This window comes from Poecilia mexicana, unplaced genomic scaffold (genome assembly GCF_051168715.1).
Source record: "Poecilia mexicana isolate PSO_F unplaced genomic scaffold, ASM5116871v1 scaffold_20, whole genome shotgun sequence".
NCBI classification, from domain to species: domain Eukaryota; kingdom Metazoa; phylum Chordata; class Actinopteri; order Cyprinodontiformes; family Poeciliidae; genus Poecilia; species Poecilia mexicana.
The window spans coordinates 17,650,821-17,668,286 of NW_028263389.1; the positions used below are offsets into that span (position 1 = coordinate 17,650,821).

The following is a 17,466-nucleotide window of genomic DNA, read 5'->3' on the forward strand; positions in this document are numbered from 1 at the left end:
GCAACAAGATCAGACTAATGAACAATTAGATCTGCAGAAAAACCCACCAGGGCTTACTTTCTTTTACAGTTCTAGGTTCAGAGAAAAGGGCAGATATGCAGATCCCTCATATCCTGGACACAAACTGTTTAGCGGTTGGTTCAGTGCTACATTTGTATACATTCATAATTACATTTTAAATATTGAGAGTAAAGCATAAATGGAGCACAAATGTAGCAAATAGAGCCAATTTTGATTGAGACACCATAATCTTGTATGGCAGGTGGTTAATGAAACTTTAGTGTCTGATCAAAATGGTTTGAATAGTTCTGGACTAAAAACAGATCTTTAAACAGAAATTTATTTGGATTTATTAAACATTTATTTGATTTGTATAAAAACAAACAAAAAAAACAAACAGTTTTTATCAGTATTAGAAGAAAGCATATCCTTCAGACTGGTCAAACTTTGAAGCTCAATATTTGATCTAATAAATGTTTTTGTTGTAATACATTATATAGTGAAAATATATTTTAAATTCCCTCCAGCTATTCTCATATTATTGTTTTTCTAGAACATTGCCCTGTATCTTTGTTTCATCAGTTTGAAATGCTGTAAAACAGCCCAACATTATGATGCTGCCACCACCAGCTGACCGTGTGTGTACAGTTTACTTATGCTTGAAACTCACCAAGAGCCCTACAAAACACACTTTCCTCTATTCTGTGTAAATGGCTACATTTCTTTCTCAGCTGCCCACAAAACATATTCAAACTTTTGCAGATTTTATATATAAATACATACATCCTATATGATCCTACCCATCAAAGTACGGTTCAAATAACGTCAAGAGTCTCATAAGACTCTCATTAGACTAAGCATCCAACCAGGTTTATAAAAGCTACAGTTATTTAAAATCCTCCAGCATCACCATGTGCTCCTTTTGTGAACTTTCTCAACCAGTCAGAACAAAACAAATATTTCAAGGACAGTTCCTCTGAAAGAAGAGAGCGTTTCTAACCCCACATGTTTGGCTGCTTCTATGAATAGCCGTCACACAGGTCATTGGATATGCATACAGACATAGCCAGTTGTCTGCTGTCAACAGTTGGATCAAATATTCTAAATATATGTAAAAAAAAAAATAAATAAAAAAAAACTCCATTTCAGTAGGTTTAGAAAATTGTATGCAAAGACCTCAATGCAGTAAAAATCACATATTCTCCTCTGTAGTCATAAACATTTCTTCTTCTACTGTACAGGCTGCAGGCATTTGTCCTATATTTGTACAAGTCCTGGCAGGAGTCCAGAAAAAGCAAGATGGTCCTCAACTGTAATCAAGAAATTTCTTCTAGCTTTCTTTTCTCTATTCAAACCAAATTGTTTCTTTATTCAGCAAAGTTTTCACTTTTTTCAAAGCTAAAAAATGTCAGATCTGTTTGGTTTCACAAGCCAATATAGAGACATTTAAACCAGGACTTACTGGCTCACATGGTAACAAGCAACTGGTTTCCTGCCCTTTGGAGGCCCACTGCCAGACCTCAAAAACCTTTACAGCCAGTCATCCCTACCACACTGGAATGCATAGTGAGACAGATTCAACCATCAGCATCTCAAATTGTTACACAGTGGCCAGTTTCTTAATAAAGTCCAATAATCTGTGACGCAGGCAGCTGCTAAGCCCTCCTTATGTTGAGATCAGCTCTGAGAGTTTGCCATTGGAGCCACAGGAACGAATGGGTGGGGGTCGTCAGGCATGCTGGCTCTCGTTTCAGGACGAAGCTCAGATTTAGAGACAGATACGGCACCGCACGCCGAACCAGGAACGCCGTCATGCTGCGCTTTGGGAGGCTGCAGGCGAATGGCCATCGGTGTCCATCTCAGGACTTAGTCGGTCGTTTTCAGCTACTGCGGTGGTGGGGCAGCTGGTGGTTTCCTCAAGCCTGCAGTATAACGCCCTCATGGCCACAGGAATGGACATACAACTGAGATAACACACACACACACACACAAGTATTATGCAAGGAATCAAACTGAAAGCAATGATTAAAATTAGTATTTCTACAAGAGTACAAAACAGACCTAGTCAGAACCATGGAGGTGTATTCGTCCAGCATGGGATAAGATGAATCATAAAATCCTCCTCCAAACAACTGGCAGGTGATCTGACGGGGATTAGGTATGCTGACCAGCACTGGTGACAGAAAAGCACACAAGTCCACATGTTTCCCAAGTAGTTCTGTAGAGGTCATAAGGTATATGCATTTCAGTTGCAACAAAGAAACTATTAATCTCAGTTGGACAAACGGAAAGAAGTTTGCAGCTGACGGTTAGCCTGAGCTGGCAATCTCGTCATCTTTAAGAGTCATTTCACAGACGCCAATTATACCACTCTGGAAAAATTAGCCCAAAGGCTAAGGTGTACATAAATGGACTCAATATTGTTTTGTTAGAGTTACAACTACTTCTATTTTTTTTTACTTTCCTTACAATTTGAAGCAAAACGTTTACCAATAAACATGCTTCATAGATATTTCTTGTTAAAGTTGCACACTGTCAGACTCACATTTACAGTTCAGTCATTTTTACTTCATTTAAAAATCGGTAGCTTTAGCAGCAACAGGAATAGTATATTAATATACGCCACTTTTACACTACATATAATCTAATGATGTTAATGGCTAAGGCAGATTCAAAATGCTTAACAGAGCATTTCTAACCTGAACTGGCCCACTACAGTTCTTTTAAATTTATAGAACACAATGTTCTCCATCAATTTATGACAGAAATTACTGCAGAGGACAGGCTTTAAATACCAAACCTGCACGAACCAAAAACCATATGAGATCAAGTCTGGAAATTCAAACATTTTCCACACTATTTTCCTGCTATACTTGTCCAGACCTGAAAAATACTTAAATTAAGTGGCTTTTTTTTTCCCTCCATAAAATTCTCTTAAAAAATGCTTACAGACGGCAAGACTGTCAATGTGGGGTTGACAGAAGGTCACAGAAATGCTGGTAGTGGACTCTGGGCGGACTTCAAAGTGAAGGTCACAAACTGAAGCTGGTGGGAATTCACAGAAATAAAGCAGAACACAACATAAATATAATTGGAGCATTACAAGTCTTCTTGGCAGCATCCCTTCCGCCATACTGGATATAATTCTACCACATGAACATCCTCCCACCTGGACTGGCACTCTGAGTCAAGCAGCTCCTCAGCAGGGTGTTAAAGACACATTGGTGACGCAGCAGCTCCAGCACGGCGGAGACGTGAGCCAGCTGGGTGAAAGGAACGCTGGCCAGCAAAGCTGCTCTTTGTGCGGGAGCATCCCATGAAGAATCAGAGAGAACATAGGTGTGCATCCCACCCTCAGGAAAAACCTGGACGAGACGTTTCAATTCTCCCTCAGCATGCATTCCATAAGAATTTAAATTAACAAAAAAAAATAAATGAATAAAGCTAAAAGCAGACTCATACCACTGTAAAGATCTCCTGTCCATCTAATGGCTCTGAGGGGCTTTTTGCACTTGCAGAAGCATTTATCAGAAGCTTGGGTAATGGTGCCCACTGGAGGTCACAATCTGGTATAGTCACGCCTGGAGAAACAATGGAATGAGTGTGGAGCAGTTTGATTTTGTTCTAGGAAAAGTTCCCAACCTGTGATTTGTCCAACTCTCTCCACAATATGAGAAAACACAGGTATCGGTGTCTTCAGTCTGAGCAGGAAACACGCAGGAAGCGTCTCATTCGAAACTTCACCAAGTGCAGCGACCGCAGGACAACTGGTTCCGAGACGCAGGTTTATTGTTAACTAGCAGCTGGGACCTTCACATCATTCTACTGAATGAGAGACTAAAATAAAATGCAGACCTATGAGTGTCCAGCTGAGGAGCCTCTGAGATTAGAGATGTCATCTGTAGCTTGTGAATCAAGTCGCCGACTCCGATTGTAGCCTGGTTAACCTGGACAGCTGGTTTGAACTCCAACAATTCTTCAAGTGCTAAGAAATAAAAGATGCAACTTTGAATCTGCTGCATGATCAGACGTTAAGTTAAGATGAAAAATCAGAAGCCAAATCAGAATCTTACACAACTCTGAGTTCTTCAGGCAATCATTTGGCGAGATATAGAAGTAAAGAGAAGGAGGATAATCTGGAAAAATAACTGAATAAATCAGATCCTAAAAAGAAAAAAAATTCCACGTGTCTGATTTACTGTAAACGTTCCAACTCATACCTTGTTTTTCTGCCATTAAAAAGCCAACCCTGCCATTGTTTATCAAGTCAATTTGGGCTTCAAAGCACTTTGGTTCTCTAAAAGAAAGAAAACATCCTTAATGAATAAACAATTTAATTCAAGTTGTCCAAAAGCAGTGTAAACTGCTACTGCTATTTTTAGCAGTAACTGCTAAAAGTCACCATGTTAGCCTTTTTTGTTACTTACTTTGGCATATCTGATATTTGCTGAAGGTCTTTCCAGAGGCTTTTTATGGATTTCAACATTTTTGATTTTGTTTCACTGTGAAAGCAACAGATGGGAGGCCAAATGGTAACCATTCCAGATTTTAAAAGTGAATCGTGAACGTCTTAGGAAAACCTACCTGTCTCCAGGAATGTTGTATTGAGCAAACAGTTCTCCCAGCCTCACGGAAAATTCAGAAAAGTTATTGGACCTTTAAATTATCCAGAAAAAAAAAAAAAAAAGGAGAATTAGCATTTGCAGGTAAACTACTCGTCCAACAGCTGAAACTGTTGTCATCCAAAGTTGTTGGCGATAAATTGCCTGTTTTATCTGACGTAAATTTAACACACCGTCATCGCTTACCTAAGAAGACGCAAAAGGGACCTGCTGGGCTGCATAGCAATTTTAGTGCATTAGTGAACAAAACTCAAAAAGAGGCATAGCTTCATATTTTCTGAAGAGCAGAGTCTGCTTACAGCGGGGCGTTCTCTGTGTAGAGCCATCTTTACCTCCTGCACCTCACCAGATGGCAGCAGCAACACCTCCAGGTAGAAAATGTCAGCCGTCAGGTAGCAGGTGACGTCAGTACAGTAAAAGTCCATCCTAAACAAAATGATATATGAACGAAGGTTAGACACTACAAAAAATTGTGGATCGACTCCCAGAGAAATAGATCTGAGATATGAACACTTTTGTTCACCAGTTCGCAAAGTTTTTTTAATATATTTTTTATTTTTATTTTGTCATGTTACAACCAAATGTATTTACCCTTGTTGTTTGGCGATCATTTCCAGTCTGGATTTTGTGTTGTCCATAGTTGGTGCTGAAAATTAAATAAATAATAATAATAATAATAATGTTACCAATATTACTATACTAGAAAGCAGAAAAATGAATCATTGGAATATGTGTTTACCCTGAAGCACTTCCTGGAGTCTGTCCAAAGCTCTTGCAATCGGCTCACAAGGTTTGGATTCATCCCTGGATTTCTCCTATTGTGGGACAAAGGGAAGTGAAAACCTAACAAAGGATGTGTTGTGCAGCAGTGTGAGGTTTGTGTCAACAGTCTAGTGCCGTCTGCCCATCCCCTCAACGAGCTGCGTGATACCACAGCAAGGGAAATATTGACACTGAGGATCCTTTACATACAGTTTTAAACAGAGGGCAAATATACTGTGAACTCATCCTTTGCTTTGAGAATCTAATTTCTTAATAATCCTTGCTGGTCAGTATTGTGTAACTAGCCCCAGCTGCTGTATCCCTTTGGGCCACACATCACTTTAGACCACCAAGTAATCAAGATTGCCTTACCAGACTCTGGAGACTGACCCCTGCCAAACTCCACTTTAAATAAATCCACAAATATTCTCCTCTCTGGGGGCTCCACCCATGAAAATCTAAAGAAAACTAAACCCTCTTCTACTTTCAGAGTCTCTGCACGCGGGTTAGCTTTGTCGTAGCCAGGTAAAACAGCCCCCTTACACCACACTTTTCTCCGTACAGAGTCTGGGGTCTATATTGTTTCCCGGAGGCGTGGACTCTTCTTCTTCTTCTTCTATGTTTTATTGGCGGTTGGCAAACAACAAAGTTGGCGCATTACCGCCCCCAACAGGCGTAGACACTGTTGGAAGTTTTACATTTTACCCAATCGTTGACGTTTGTCCGTGACTTATGTAATGCGCCAGTTTCCTGTAGCTTACAGGAAATTGTTACTGAAAGTTCGCGTTGAACACAGCGGTATCGTGTTCGTTGTTGACTCGTACGTTGGAGTCCTATTCTCATAAAATGACCCCTCCAAGGAGGGTGTATATAAATGACAGTCCAAAGGGACCTGCTTTGCTGGAGCACCTTCATAATCGTCCATTTTTTTGTGAATGGAGGGCGATCCGCGCCTAGTTACAAAGATTCAAAAGTGCATGACCAGATAGCGCGCGACGCCAATTCGTGTGAGCGGAGTTGGCGCGCGCCTCCTCACGCACGGTTCAACACGTTAGCTGTAAACCAAGCTAACCCTAACCTCCACTGCAAAAAGAGAAGTACCTATCCGAACAAAATGGTTGTTCAATGTTTTGAAGTGTGGCCAACACCCAACGGCTTTGTTCAGTTACGCTGCTGCCATTAGTAAAAGTACAGGGAGACTACGAATATAAAGCAAAGCAACACAAAAAATCGATATCATTCAGAACTTATTCTGTTCGCTGATTAGCCTGGTGGAACTTCTATCGGAGGGAATCCAAGTAAACAAGAGAAAACCCAGACTGAGCTGTAGGAGAGATTTGAATCAAGCGGAACAGCGCAGGAAGGCAATGGCCAGTATTCAGTATATTTAAAATCAGCATGCTTGGACTGCAAAAGAAACATTTGCACATTCAACCCTTTGTTCTTAAACTTGTATATCATATTGTTGGCAAACACACTATACCTCTCAAGCTCCTAGTCCTGTTCCACCATTCTGCATTACACACACATTTTTAAAAAAATATTTTAATATGTGGGGACTGGGCTGGTCATAGAACAAGGTTAAATTTGTGTCCAAAGAGACATTTCTCTGTCCAGTGGCCATAGTTTCGATCATCACCCTGAATAGTTACTTGTTTTCAGTTTTCTAGTGGAGTCAATCACATTTTTATTAGGTTCATTCAAAGACTTCCTAACATGAAGTAGATTCCCAGAGAAACAGTCCCACAGCATCACAGAACCTCAACTGCACTTAGCAATTGGCTCATTTTTATGTCTGTGTTTATTGCCAACAATAAAACACTAGCAAACGTCCTTAGTGATGGAAGTAAAAGTGCAGAACTGGCAACTTTATTTACAAGAAATATTTCTGTCTGAGGTTGTATTTGTCACTGAATGCACTTAGTTTGAGTGTGAGGTCCTGCAATAAAACAAATTTATTTTAAGGCGTTTACATAACCTTACATTCTAATGTAGATGGCAAGTGAGACTAAGTAAACATCAGAAGCACATCAGTGCCCAGAGTGATGATCAAACAAAGGCTCAAGTATCCCTCTATGGATGATCTAATGGGAGTGCATTGCCACGCAGCAGTTCCCGATTCATCACATGTTATATTGTTAAAGGGCCCATCCCAAACTGACTCAACAGAACTGTAAGGCGGTTTTTTTATTCTTTTGAATGAACATGATTAAAATGACAAAAGGTTTGCCTTAAGCAGAGATTGCCTTACCATGCATCTGCGGACAAGCTGAAATGTGTCATTCCAACTCCTCTCTGCAAACTTGCGGTGCAAGTTAGAAATTCTGGTATTTTTTTTCATTACTGAAAGAAAACCAAAGCAGAAAATGTCAGCTGTGGCAAATAAGATTCAATTTCAGTACATTATTACTGTAGCAGCTAGAGTTGGCTTTTATAGCAGGCAAGTGCAATTAAATATTCTGCACTTTTCAACAACACCTCTAGTATTTGGCCATCTTAGTGCCTCTACATCGTTTCCCCATTTATGCAAATTGGCCAATTTTATATCCTAAGCTTCAAGAAAAATATTAAAGTTAGTAGCATCAAAATAAAGTGATTTTTTTTAGAGACAGAAGAATCAGTTTAAATTCAAAAGTAAAACGTAGAGCTGGGAGAGTGTCCCTGGCGGGCGGGCGTTGTCAGACAGAGCCAAGCCCACAGGACGTTCAGTCAGTCCGCTGCTAACACCTACCACCAGAGTCCCTGGAGTTAGCCACAGAGCTAGCCATGAGCTAACAAGCACAGGAAGCAGAGTGTTTTTATTTTGCCTCCTCTCACTCACCTTTCGTCTATCATTCTGCCCCAAGGGAAAACCAGTTAATTTGCAGGTATGTTGTTCTATTAAAACGTCTTTTTGCCGCTCCAACCCTTTTTTGTGTGTCAGTTGTGATTAGCTGCTGTGGTACCAACCGCTTGCTGCTAGCTCCTCTTTTTTTTCCCTTCTGCTCTCGACAGAGCTGTTCAACGGTGTAAGCATCTGTTGCTGGGTGTCAGGATAATAAAGATGTGATTTTAGAGGCGTTTCAATCAGCCTGAGCTTCCCCAGATGCTAATTAAACGTCAGGTGACATGTTTACCTGCTCCGTGCGGTTTAGGTAGCTGCTCGCTTAGCCACATCGCCCACTTTAATAGCCTCCAGGCGTGGATTTTTAGAGCATTTAGTCTGTAAATTCCTAGTTTAATCATCTGTTAACGGGGTTATTCATGTTTTCCATATCCTCTTGTATTAGTTTGCTCAATTATAGATTGCTCAGTTACCAGAAACTGCTCTTGACTTGTTATTGTCGTCATTTCAGTGCTAATTTCTTCCTCTTATTCTAGGAAAATTATAATAGTTTTTTCCCCGTGTAGTCCTTGAAATATTATGTTAAAATAACATAATTTAATCGTTTTATCAAGAGAATGAGACTCTTACAGGGCGTTCGTTGTTCACTATTTTTATTTGCACTTAAATTAAGTAAATATTAGGTGAGCATTACATTAAATGCTAAATCGTTATATTGACTGACAGCTGCGTTGCAGTTTAGCTTTTGTTAATTTGTCTAATGAAGTATTGGCAGAATTCCCATGTTTAATCCTGCTTCCAAGAGGTTTGCCTTGGCCTGTGCTGGGAATGGGCCTTCACCCCCTCATTTCTATGCATCATGATTCCCTTATGGTCTCCATGCATTAGTTCTGACCACTAAATTGCTCTTGCAGATGTCAGATTTTGGAAAAAAAAACATCACCTGATGCTGCCTAGAAATATTAATCATAATAAAAAAGTTTTATGATACAAATGTGTATCAACGATCCTTCATCAACTACAGGAAACTCCTGCTACATTCTGGGAATTTCCAAACTGTTTTACCTTTAATGTAAAAGAAAAGGTGCAGATAAAAATTAAACGTTGATGCACTGAAGTGTTGTTTTAATTCCAGTGTGTGTTAAGGCAGTGTTGAGATGTTTTGTCTCTTATTCTGAAAAGCATTAATTGTTTTACCTCAATCCATCATAAATTATTTAATTTATTGCACATACTGGTTAGTATACCTTCAACACATCTCCACTGGAGACCTTGTGAATCATAGTTGCCTTTCAGTCTTGCCCTTCTTTGCATAAAGAGACTCTTTTGCATTCAGTGAATCTTATTTCTGCGCACTTTGACTGCTGCATGCGTTGCTTTCACAAAAAGTCAGAGGAAACGGCACGGCAACTATTAACCACAGACACTGTAAAGCCTGTTGTTTATGGAACAAGAAGAAAGTTGTTGAAAGAAAACCATGTAAAGAAACAGCAAACGTGGGAGAAGGTGATTGAACATCACAGTGGAAACTATTGCCACTGTAAAACATGGTGGTGGCAGCATCATGCTCTGTAGCGGTCTGAGGTTCACCTTCCAGCTAGGCAACATAAAACACACAGCCAAACTAGGTTGAAACCTGGCTGTATGTTGTGTCAAAATACAGAATCTGAGGCACAACTTGAAGATGAATCTTCAGTCATTTTCTATTTGTTCTGACTGATCGTGAGCAATTTTAGAAAAAAAAAAATTGTTGGGAAATTTTTTAGTCCGTAGATGTGCAAAGATAGTGGAGACATACCTTTAAAAAACCCTCCACTGGCATTACAGCAAAAGGTGGTTCTGCTTCTCTAGAAAGTAACGTCCAAATTTAATTGCACGATATGTTTTTAGTTGTAAAGAAAAAAAATAAAACGGGTTTTGTTTTCCTACCATTTAATCATGCATTACTTTGTTTTGGTGTATTGCATAACATCCCGGTAAAACACCGGGATGTTTGTGGCTGTAAAGTAGAAAAAAATGAGGAAATAATAGTAAACAGAGCAGTCAGGATGTGATTTTCGTTTTGTTAAATTATTTTGTCTTAATTTAATGACAAATGCTGCTAAATGAGTAATTTGTACCAGCAATCAAATATATTTATCTTCTTTGGCATTACAAAGACGAATAATTAGTTTATTTCAGTGAAAAATAAGGAAGAAAGCATTTTAGCAGAGAGGGAATAAAATGCAGACATTTTCATTTATCTGGTGCGATCTGAAACGGTTGCTCTCCGCAGCTTGTTTAAGTGTAACCGCCGTCTCTCCTGACAAATCCATCAACCTGCAGACATGGAGCAACGAGGCTGTGGAAATTATGATGCAATGTTTTTTATTATTTTCTCCTCCTTCTCGCTGTACTTTTAACAGGAATTTTCACCCTGCACTTCGTTACACCTGGAATCCTTTTACGATCTTCTTTTCGCAATCCCATCCATTCACCCGCTGCCTTGACCTTTCAACCCCCCCACCCCGCCCTCGACATCCACACTGAGCCATGGCCGCTGCGAAGCCCAAAGGACAGAACTCTCTGGCCCTCCACAAAGTGATCATGGTGGGCAGCGGAGGGGTGGGGAAATCAGCCCTCACCCTCCAGTTCATGTACGATGAGGTCGGTGTCTCACATTTCAGCAGGCATGTGAAGCTGACACGTTTCTTCCACTTGTAACCGGTCAAATCTACCTTTTTTTTTTTCCTCTCCCAGTTTGTTGAAGACTACGAACCCACTAAAGCAGACAGCTACAGGAAGAAAGTAGTGCTGGACGGAGAGGAGGTGCAGATAGACATCCTGGACACGGCCGGCCAGGAGGACTACGCCGCCATCCGGGACAACTACTTCCGCAGCGGCGAGGGCTTCCTCTGCGTGTTTTCCATCACAGAGCTGGAGTCTTTTGCAGCAACGGTAGACTTCAGGTGCGAGAGAGCGTATCTAAATGAGCACCCACACTTTTTCCTTCCACTTAACTTTTTGTTGAGTATTTGTGCCTTTCAAGTCAGCTGTCACCTACTGATCTAGACAGTGAGAACGTTTAGAGGCTCAGGAATCTTTTGCAGGAGTTCATTAGCTGATTAGGGTGTGACACCATGAGTTACTGATATTCGCCTTAAAACTAAGACAGTTTTAAATGGAAATGTGGACTTAAAGAAACATATTCTTAATACCTGCTTAGAGGTTGTTATTTCCAAGAAGTTACTTTTAATTAAGACGCATGTTCCATTGTACCTGTGCGTGCTCCACGGCTGTTTTTGCAGAGAGCAGATTCTGCGAGTGAAGGAGGACGAGAATGTGCCCTTCCTCCTGGTCGGCAACAAATCGGACTTGGACGACCGGCGGCAGGTCAGCGCGGACGAAGCAAAGGCGCGTGCAGAACAGTGGGGCGTGTGTTATGTGGAGACTTCTGCCAAAACCCGGGCCAATGTGGATAAGGTTTGTCGCCCCCTCCTGGTAGAACGACCTCACTGTTTGAAATTTAAATCAAAAATGTTAACTTTTTTGTTTTGTTTGTGTGTTTGTTTTCAGGTGTTTTTTGACCTGATGCGAGAGATCCGAGCGAGAAAAATGGAGGACAGCAAAGAGAAGAACGGGAAGAAGAAAAGTAAAAGCCTGGCTAAAAGGATTAGAGAGAGATGCTGCATTTTATAGTGGTGAAGGAGAGCAGGCTAGCTGCTAGTGTACATGTACATTTCTCAGACTTTTGCATTTCTTTTGTGCCCAGACCTGACCATGACTTTCTGTTCCTGGCTAAAGCAGGACCTCTGACCGTGCGTCAGGAAGTAGTGAGGTGGCACTTCATACACCATTTTTAGCTCTTAACTTTTTATGTGCTGACACTCCAAATAATTTATGATTTATGTAAATCTCCTTTTCTTACTCTTACACATGACAGAGTTTTAATAGATGAGTGGTGTTTTAATTTTAGGCCTGAGCTTGCCAAGAAGCCCTAAAATGCCCCCCTACCCCTCCCCCCCCAAAAAAAAACACAGCATTTTAATTGTAAAGTGTATTCATATTATCTTCAAACAGCTGTACAGGTGTATGTTCAATAGAGAAGGACTGAGACGTTTTCAGAGCCAAGGCTTAAACGGGGAAGGTGTAGTCAGGAAAACCCCCAGACCATAAATAGAGTCCACCACCTTTGCTTGGAAATACTCAGCATTGCAGCGCAAACTCCAGGTTCAAGTGCCGCCAAGTAAATTTAACTTCCACTAGTTAATCTGGAAAGGATTTTATTGAAATAACGCCTCCCTTTTCTAAGCAGGTGCCCACATTTGTTGCCATTCCTACATGTTTTTTGTGCGATAACATGCTTTTAAACACTATTTTCTCAATTTTTTTTTTATTATTATTCTCCTCCACATAAAGCACTGTAAAATAGGCACACGATTTTTACATTTCCTTCACTTCTTCCTGTCAGTTTGTCTTCTAAAAATGCACAAACAACATTGATCACTACCCTGAATCCTCAAAGGGATTTCTGCAACACTTGAACATTTTTCAGTCCTAACGTTTTTGAAGTGTTACCTCGCTCAGCTAAGGAATTTCATTGCCTTTTTTGTGATTGAGGAATCCCTGGTGCTCTGATTAAAAAAAAAAAAAAGAAGGTGATTCCATAACACTACATGCAGCTCAATACTAAAAAAAAATTGCTTCCAGACAATTTAATTTGTTCTTGGCTCAGACTTTTAATTAGCAACTTTATATTACACTAGTTTTCATTTAAATGTATTTCTTATTTAGGAATAACTTAACAGAAGGAAGAGTTGGAGGACGAAAACAAACAAAAGCAAAGACTGAATTACGATTTCCTCTTTCCAAAAACGTTGCCGTCAGCAACCAAAGAAAACTGCTAGGTAATACAAATAACAGGGTTCCTACACCGTCTTAAAATTCTGAACCAGTATTGATAAAAGCAACTTGTCTAGAAAAACATTTGTCTCCATCGACTCTTATTTCTTCCTTTATTCCAAAATCTTCATTCCAGACCTTTCTCCAAATAAAAGTTTGTTTAAATAAGGTTATCTTTAAACTGCTAACACAAAACACTCAAAAAACAATTTTCTCACAAAACAATAAAATAAAACGGTTATAAAAACATAACTTTTTTTTTTTTTTGCCCTGATAAAATGACAAATTAACATGTAAAAAGTCCAGATGTTTCTTTCTTGAGATAAAGCACTAATTATCGCAACAACATCAAACATAAGCTCTAGTTGTCTCTGTAACGGCACAATTAAATGAAACAATCTTGTTTTTCGCAAAATAATAAGCTAATGAACAGGGAGAAACGTGTTTGGATCCATTCGCTTGCGCAGTTTTATTCATCTGGATTTGTTTGTGCGTATGTTTGGGTTGGGAATCCATGCAAGTCTTTGTTAGCGAAGCCCCTTTTGGTTGGAGTGCTGCATCAGCCACACAGTTTAACATTGTCTAACCCAGAACCGCGCCCACGGTCTTGCAGCTTACCGTGGGTCCTGGGCACCAGGTTTCTAGTGTTTTGTGTACGAAAATTACTGATTATAATTTTTTTCTTTTATTATTTTAAAATACTCCTTAGCTTCTACCTACATGCCAAAAATAACCTAAAACACGATTGAGCAATTTCAAAATTTGCGTCTGGATTTTTCAAATGAAAAATGCGTAGGAACCCTGAAATAAGTGCCCAGTTGTTAATTCCAGTGAATGAGAAATTTCCATGGTGAGCATAAACCGATCAGCACTACAGCGTTGTGTAAAAACTACCTTAGCAGAGGATCGACAAGGGGGAAGTGAAACAGTTTGATCGGTGTAAGAAATGGAAGGTTCTGAGGGCTTTTGTAATTCTTGTGCAGTGCGTCACGGTTGCCTCTCGTCCGTCGTGAATGTGAATAATCCCTTCTTACTCATCCTGTAATCCTAAACTGCCAGTGCTTTGCAGAGCATAGAAGTCATCGACGTTCTACTTTTTTTTTGTTTTGTTCCATCAGCTGCATCCTGTGGCAAGGCTTCTCTGTAACATGTTAAAAACTTCATGCGTTCCTTTTCTTATTTTTTTTTAGCTCTTGTAACTGGATGGTTTGAGAGGAAAGTTGATGTTTGAATAGCACAGAAAGGAACTGGCTGCTGTTCAGCAACAGCTAAATTTGACCAAGAAAAGAAGGAAAACCACCAACTAAACCCTTGTATTCTTTATTCTTAAGACCGAGGCTCTAATTTTTAATTCTTAAGACATTTCTTTAAAATGTTTACACTTTTTTTTCCTCCGACAGCCACACAAAAGGTTGTTGCTAACATCCAGTCTGATTATGTTTTAAACTATTGATGTGAGCGTAAATACAGTTCTGGTCAGACATTTCTCATGGGCATGGATATTATGCTCATTTAGGGCTTTAAATTTTTTATTTAATCCTTTATATTTGCAGGGTGGAATGATTATTAAACATATAACAAGTCAATTTAAAAATTGGATTTAGGTGCAGCGATTGAACTATTTTTTTACAAACTCAGTTTGGCACTTCCAACGTTTTCGTCAGGCTTGGTGAATGCAGCATCATTCTGAGGGAAATGTTTAACTGTCAGTAGTTATTGTGGGTTTTGAATTTCTTTAAAGCCTGTATGTATAAGTTTGATTAATTTGATAAATTCAAGCTTGTGCGTTATGTTGTAGTTTTTAAAATGCATTAAAGTAGTGTGCTTGATTAACCAAGTGACAGAAGAAAACCCACTTCAGATGAGTTATGAAGATCTACCATTAGTGTCGCATTCATGCCCATGAAAAATGGATCTAAAATGTATGTGGTGTCTATGCAAAAGGTTTTTTGGAACTGGAACGAGGGAATGTAAAACATTTCAAAATGCCGTCTCTGTGTCTTTAAACTACCTTTCAAAAAGGCGAAGCGCAGTAGAAGAAGCACGTCAGCTCTGAAGCTCTCAGTAGGGATCCGATTTCAGCTCGGAAAACACAACATCATCCAAAAGTTATGCATCTTATTAGATTTAAAGTGACTCAGTGCGAGTTCATCGATTCCCCGAGTTAATGCGTAGAAAATGCACAGTTGTGTTTCCTGACAGAAACGCGACGCATGTTGAGCATTAAGCACACAGGAAGAGTGTTGGACTCTGGAGAGAAGGAGGCTAGACCCAAACTGTTGGGAAGCCATTACATCAGAACTCAAAGCGGTTACAGATGTTCTAAGGGCTAACCTTCGGCGCATCACACAGATTGGGCCCTTCCCAAAACGTTAGTGAGACTTGGGAAGAAACTAAGAAAGACCCCAGTTTGTTTTGAGCAGGCCTTCCCCTACACTTTTCCTGTTTTTTTTTTTTTTTACTTTCTGCTTCATTTTCATGTAACAAACTTCACAGGCCAAAACCTCTGCAGGACTCTAAAGCAGATAATGTGTGAAAAACTGCAAGCAGAATGTCCTGATGGGGCTTTTAATTAACTTGGTTTATCTTTTTCTATTAATGCCCTTGGAATGATGACAGCCACCCACGTCTTGGACTGGATGGTTGTTGTACGTTTGCCGTCGGTTAAATGTCTCCTTCATGTTTACTTAGTTTGAGCATAACCACTAATGTAGCCTGTTTGTGAATGCAAGAGGTGACGCTTACATTTCAATTCATTTTTTTTGTGTGAGTAATTTGGAAATGGCAAATAAAGTGGATATTACTAATAACATTTGGAGGTGTGTTTGTGAGATGTTGTGAAACAGCTGGTCTCCCTCACTGTGGTCATGTTTTCGTTCACTCTGAAAAGATAGACTGACCTTTAAAACGAAGAGCTTCCCCTAGGAACACTTCGCCTTTCGGCTGTTTGTTTTTGTTTCTTTTTGCGAATATGCTGAATCTCTGCAACCTCCTGACCTTGATATTTCAAACAGAGTTATATCACATGCCAGATTATTCCTTTTTTTGTCATGGACGTTAGGGAATGCGTCACAGGATGTCATCTGCTCCACTATCCTAAATGTTTGGCTGTAGATTATTACAAAAAGATGGATTTCAGTTTAATAATTTGTAATCCTTCTCAATCACAACAAAAAGTCACGTCTAGCTGTGTTTACTCCTTTTAGTCACCATTATTAATTATCTTCATGTTTACTGGGAAATTTCTGCTGGCAGGTAAAATATTTATTTAAGGAAACTATGATATTAGATCAAAGTTTCTCTTTGATCCAGTGACCTACCTGCAGCAAGCATGGGGGAAGGTTAGAACAATATTTATAGTGGCTCTAAAAAGTGTCACACTCCTCTTTCAAATTCATTTTGATAGTTAAAATGGAGAACATTGGAAATATCTCAGAAATTAAAGATAAGACAAGGCTGGTATTAGTTTTAGAGGCTACAAGGAGGCCACATTTCCAACAAATGCTGGTTGAGCTTTGCATGGGATTGGAGATGAAGCAGTATAGATATTCACATATTACCCACGTATGTTATATATATATATATATTTCACTTCCCTTTCAACAATGAAAAAAATTACCACAATGCTGACATTACTCTGCTGCCTCAGATAAACACCCGACAGTCTTGCACCATTATCACTGTTATGTGACCCAACAAGCACCAAATGTTCTTCGCCTGGAAACGAATACAAAAACAGCAACAAGATGGCAAATTTGTATCAGTGATTAATATCGTTTTTATCTTATCCAGACAATACCGATATGTTAAAAATTAACTATCATCAGCCAATATCGATGTTAAATGATATATTGTGCATTCCTACCTGGGGTAAATATCTTCTGTAATTTCAATATAGTTGAATTATGTTGTAGATATGGCTAAAATCTGATGGAACTGAACATTACATTTTAGTCCATAATTATGAAGGTAAGTTTGACATGAAAACAGGACCAAACGACACATAACACCATTATGCTCTGGGATTACTTTCCATACATGCAACAGGTTTTTGTCAAGCTGGAGGAAGTTTTCAAACTCTAAATGTCAGTTTGTTGTGACCTAAAACCTTTCAGAAAGTTAAGGATGAAAAGGAATTTCGTTAGCATCACAGTTAGTCCAAACATGCGTCCAAATCCACTAATTAATTACTTTGTAAGAGGACAAGCAAAGTCTTGGAATGGTTTAGGTGGAATCCAGAACTAAATCTGATAGAAAATGTTACAAACTGATATGATGAGAATGTACGCAAGGTGAATTGGACAAATATTGCTAAGTGAAGATGTGAGAGGCTGACAGTTGACTAAATGCTAAATGAGTAGCAAGGATTTCAACAAG

At 39.4% G+C, this 17,466-nt stretch overlaps 2 protein-coding genes across 2 annotated transcripts; one reads left to right on the forward strand and one right to left on the reverse strand.

Annotated features, from left to right (window-relative positions):
- Positions 1 to 338: 338 nt before the first annotated feature.
- Positions 339 to 8,417, reverse strand: med1l (mediator complex subunit 1-like). Its single transcript, XM_014979554.2, is given in 18 exon segments — positions 339 to 1,813; positions 1,815 to 1,964; positions 2,062 to 2,173; positions 2,950 to 3,045; positions 3,170 to 3,365; positions 3,463 to 3,581; positions 3,643 to 3,767; positions 3,856 to 3,985; positions 4,074 to 4,136; positions 4,221 to 4,297; positions 4,428 to 4,502; positions 4,585 to 4,656; positions 4,809 to 4,837; positions 4,922 to 5,048; positions 5,214 to 5,268; positions 5,362 to 5,437; positions 7,636 to 7,727; positions 8,334 to 8,417. Coding segments are annotated over 18 exon segments (1,797 nt in total). The 5' UTR covers positions 8,401 to 8,417; the 3' UTR covers positions 339 to 1,677.
- ralaa (RAS like proto-oncogene Aa) lies at positions 8,063 to 15,901 on the forward strand. Its single transcript, XM_014979664.2, has 5 exons — positions 8,063 to 8,251; positions 10,614 to 10,854; positions 10,948 to 11,156; positions 11,496 to 11,670; positions 11,764 to 15,901. The coding sequence occupies exons 2-5, from the start codon at positions 10,741 to 10,743 to the stop codon at positions 11,884 to 11,886; spliced, it is 621 nt and encodes a 206-aa protein (XP_014835150.1). The 5' UTR covers positions 8,063 to 8,251; positions 10,614 to 10,740; the 3' UTR covers positions 11,887 to 15,901.
- The last annotated feature ends 1,565 nt before the right edge of the window (positions 15,902 to 17,466 follow it).

What these genes read in the sequence shown, in the direction of transcription:
- ralaa (XM_014979664.2), top strand. Translation starts at nt 10,741, where the DNA reads ATGGCCGCTGCGAAGCCCAAAGGACAGAACTCTCTGGCCCTCCACAAA. An exon ending in GCAGCAACGGTAGACTTCAG is followed by an intron (nt 11,157 to 11,495) that starts GTGCGAGAGAGC and finishes CTGTTTTTGCAG; the next exon opens with AGAGCAGATTCTGCGAGTGA. An exon ending in CCCGGGCCAATGTGGATAAG is followed by an intron (nt 11,671 to 11,763) that starts GTTTGTCGCCCC and finishes GTTTGTTTTCAG; the next exon opens with GTGTTTTTTGACCTGATGCG.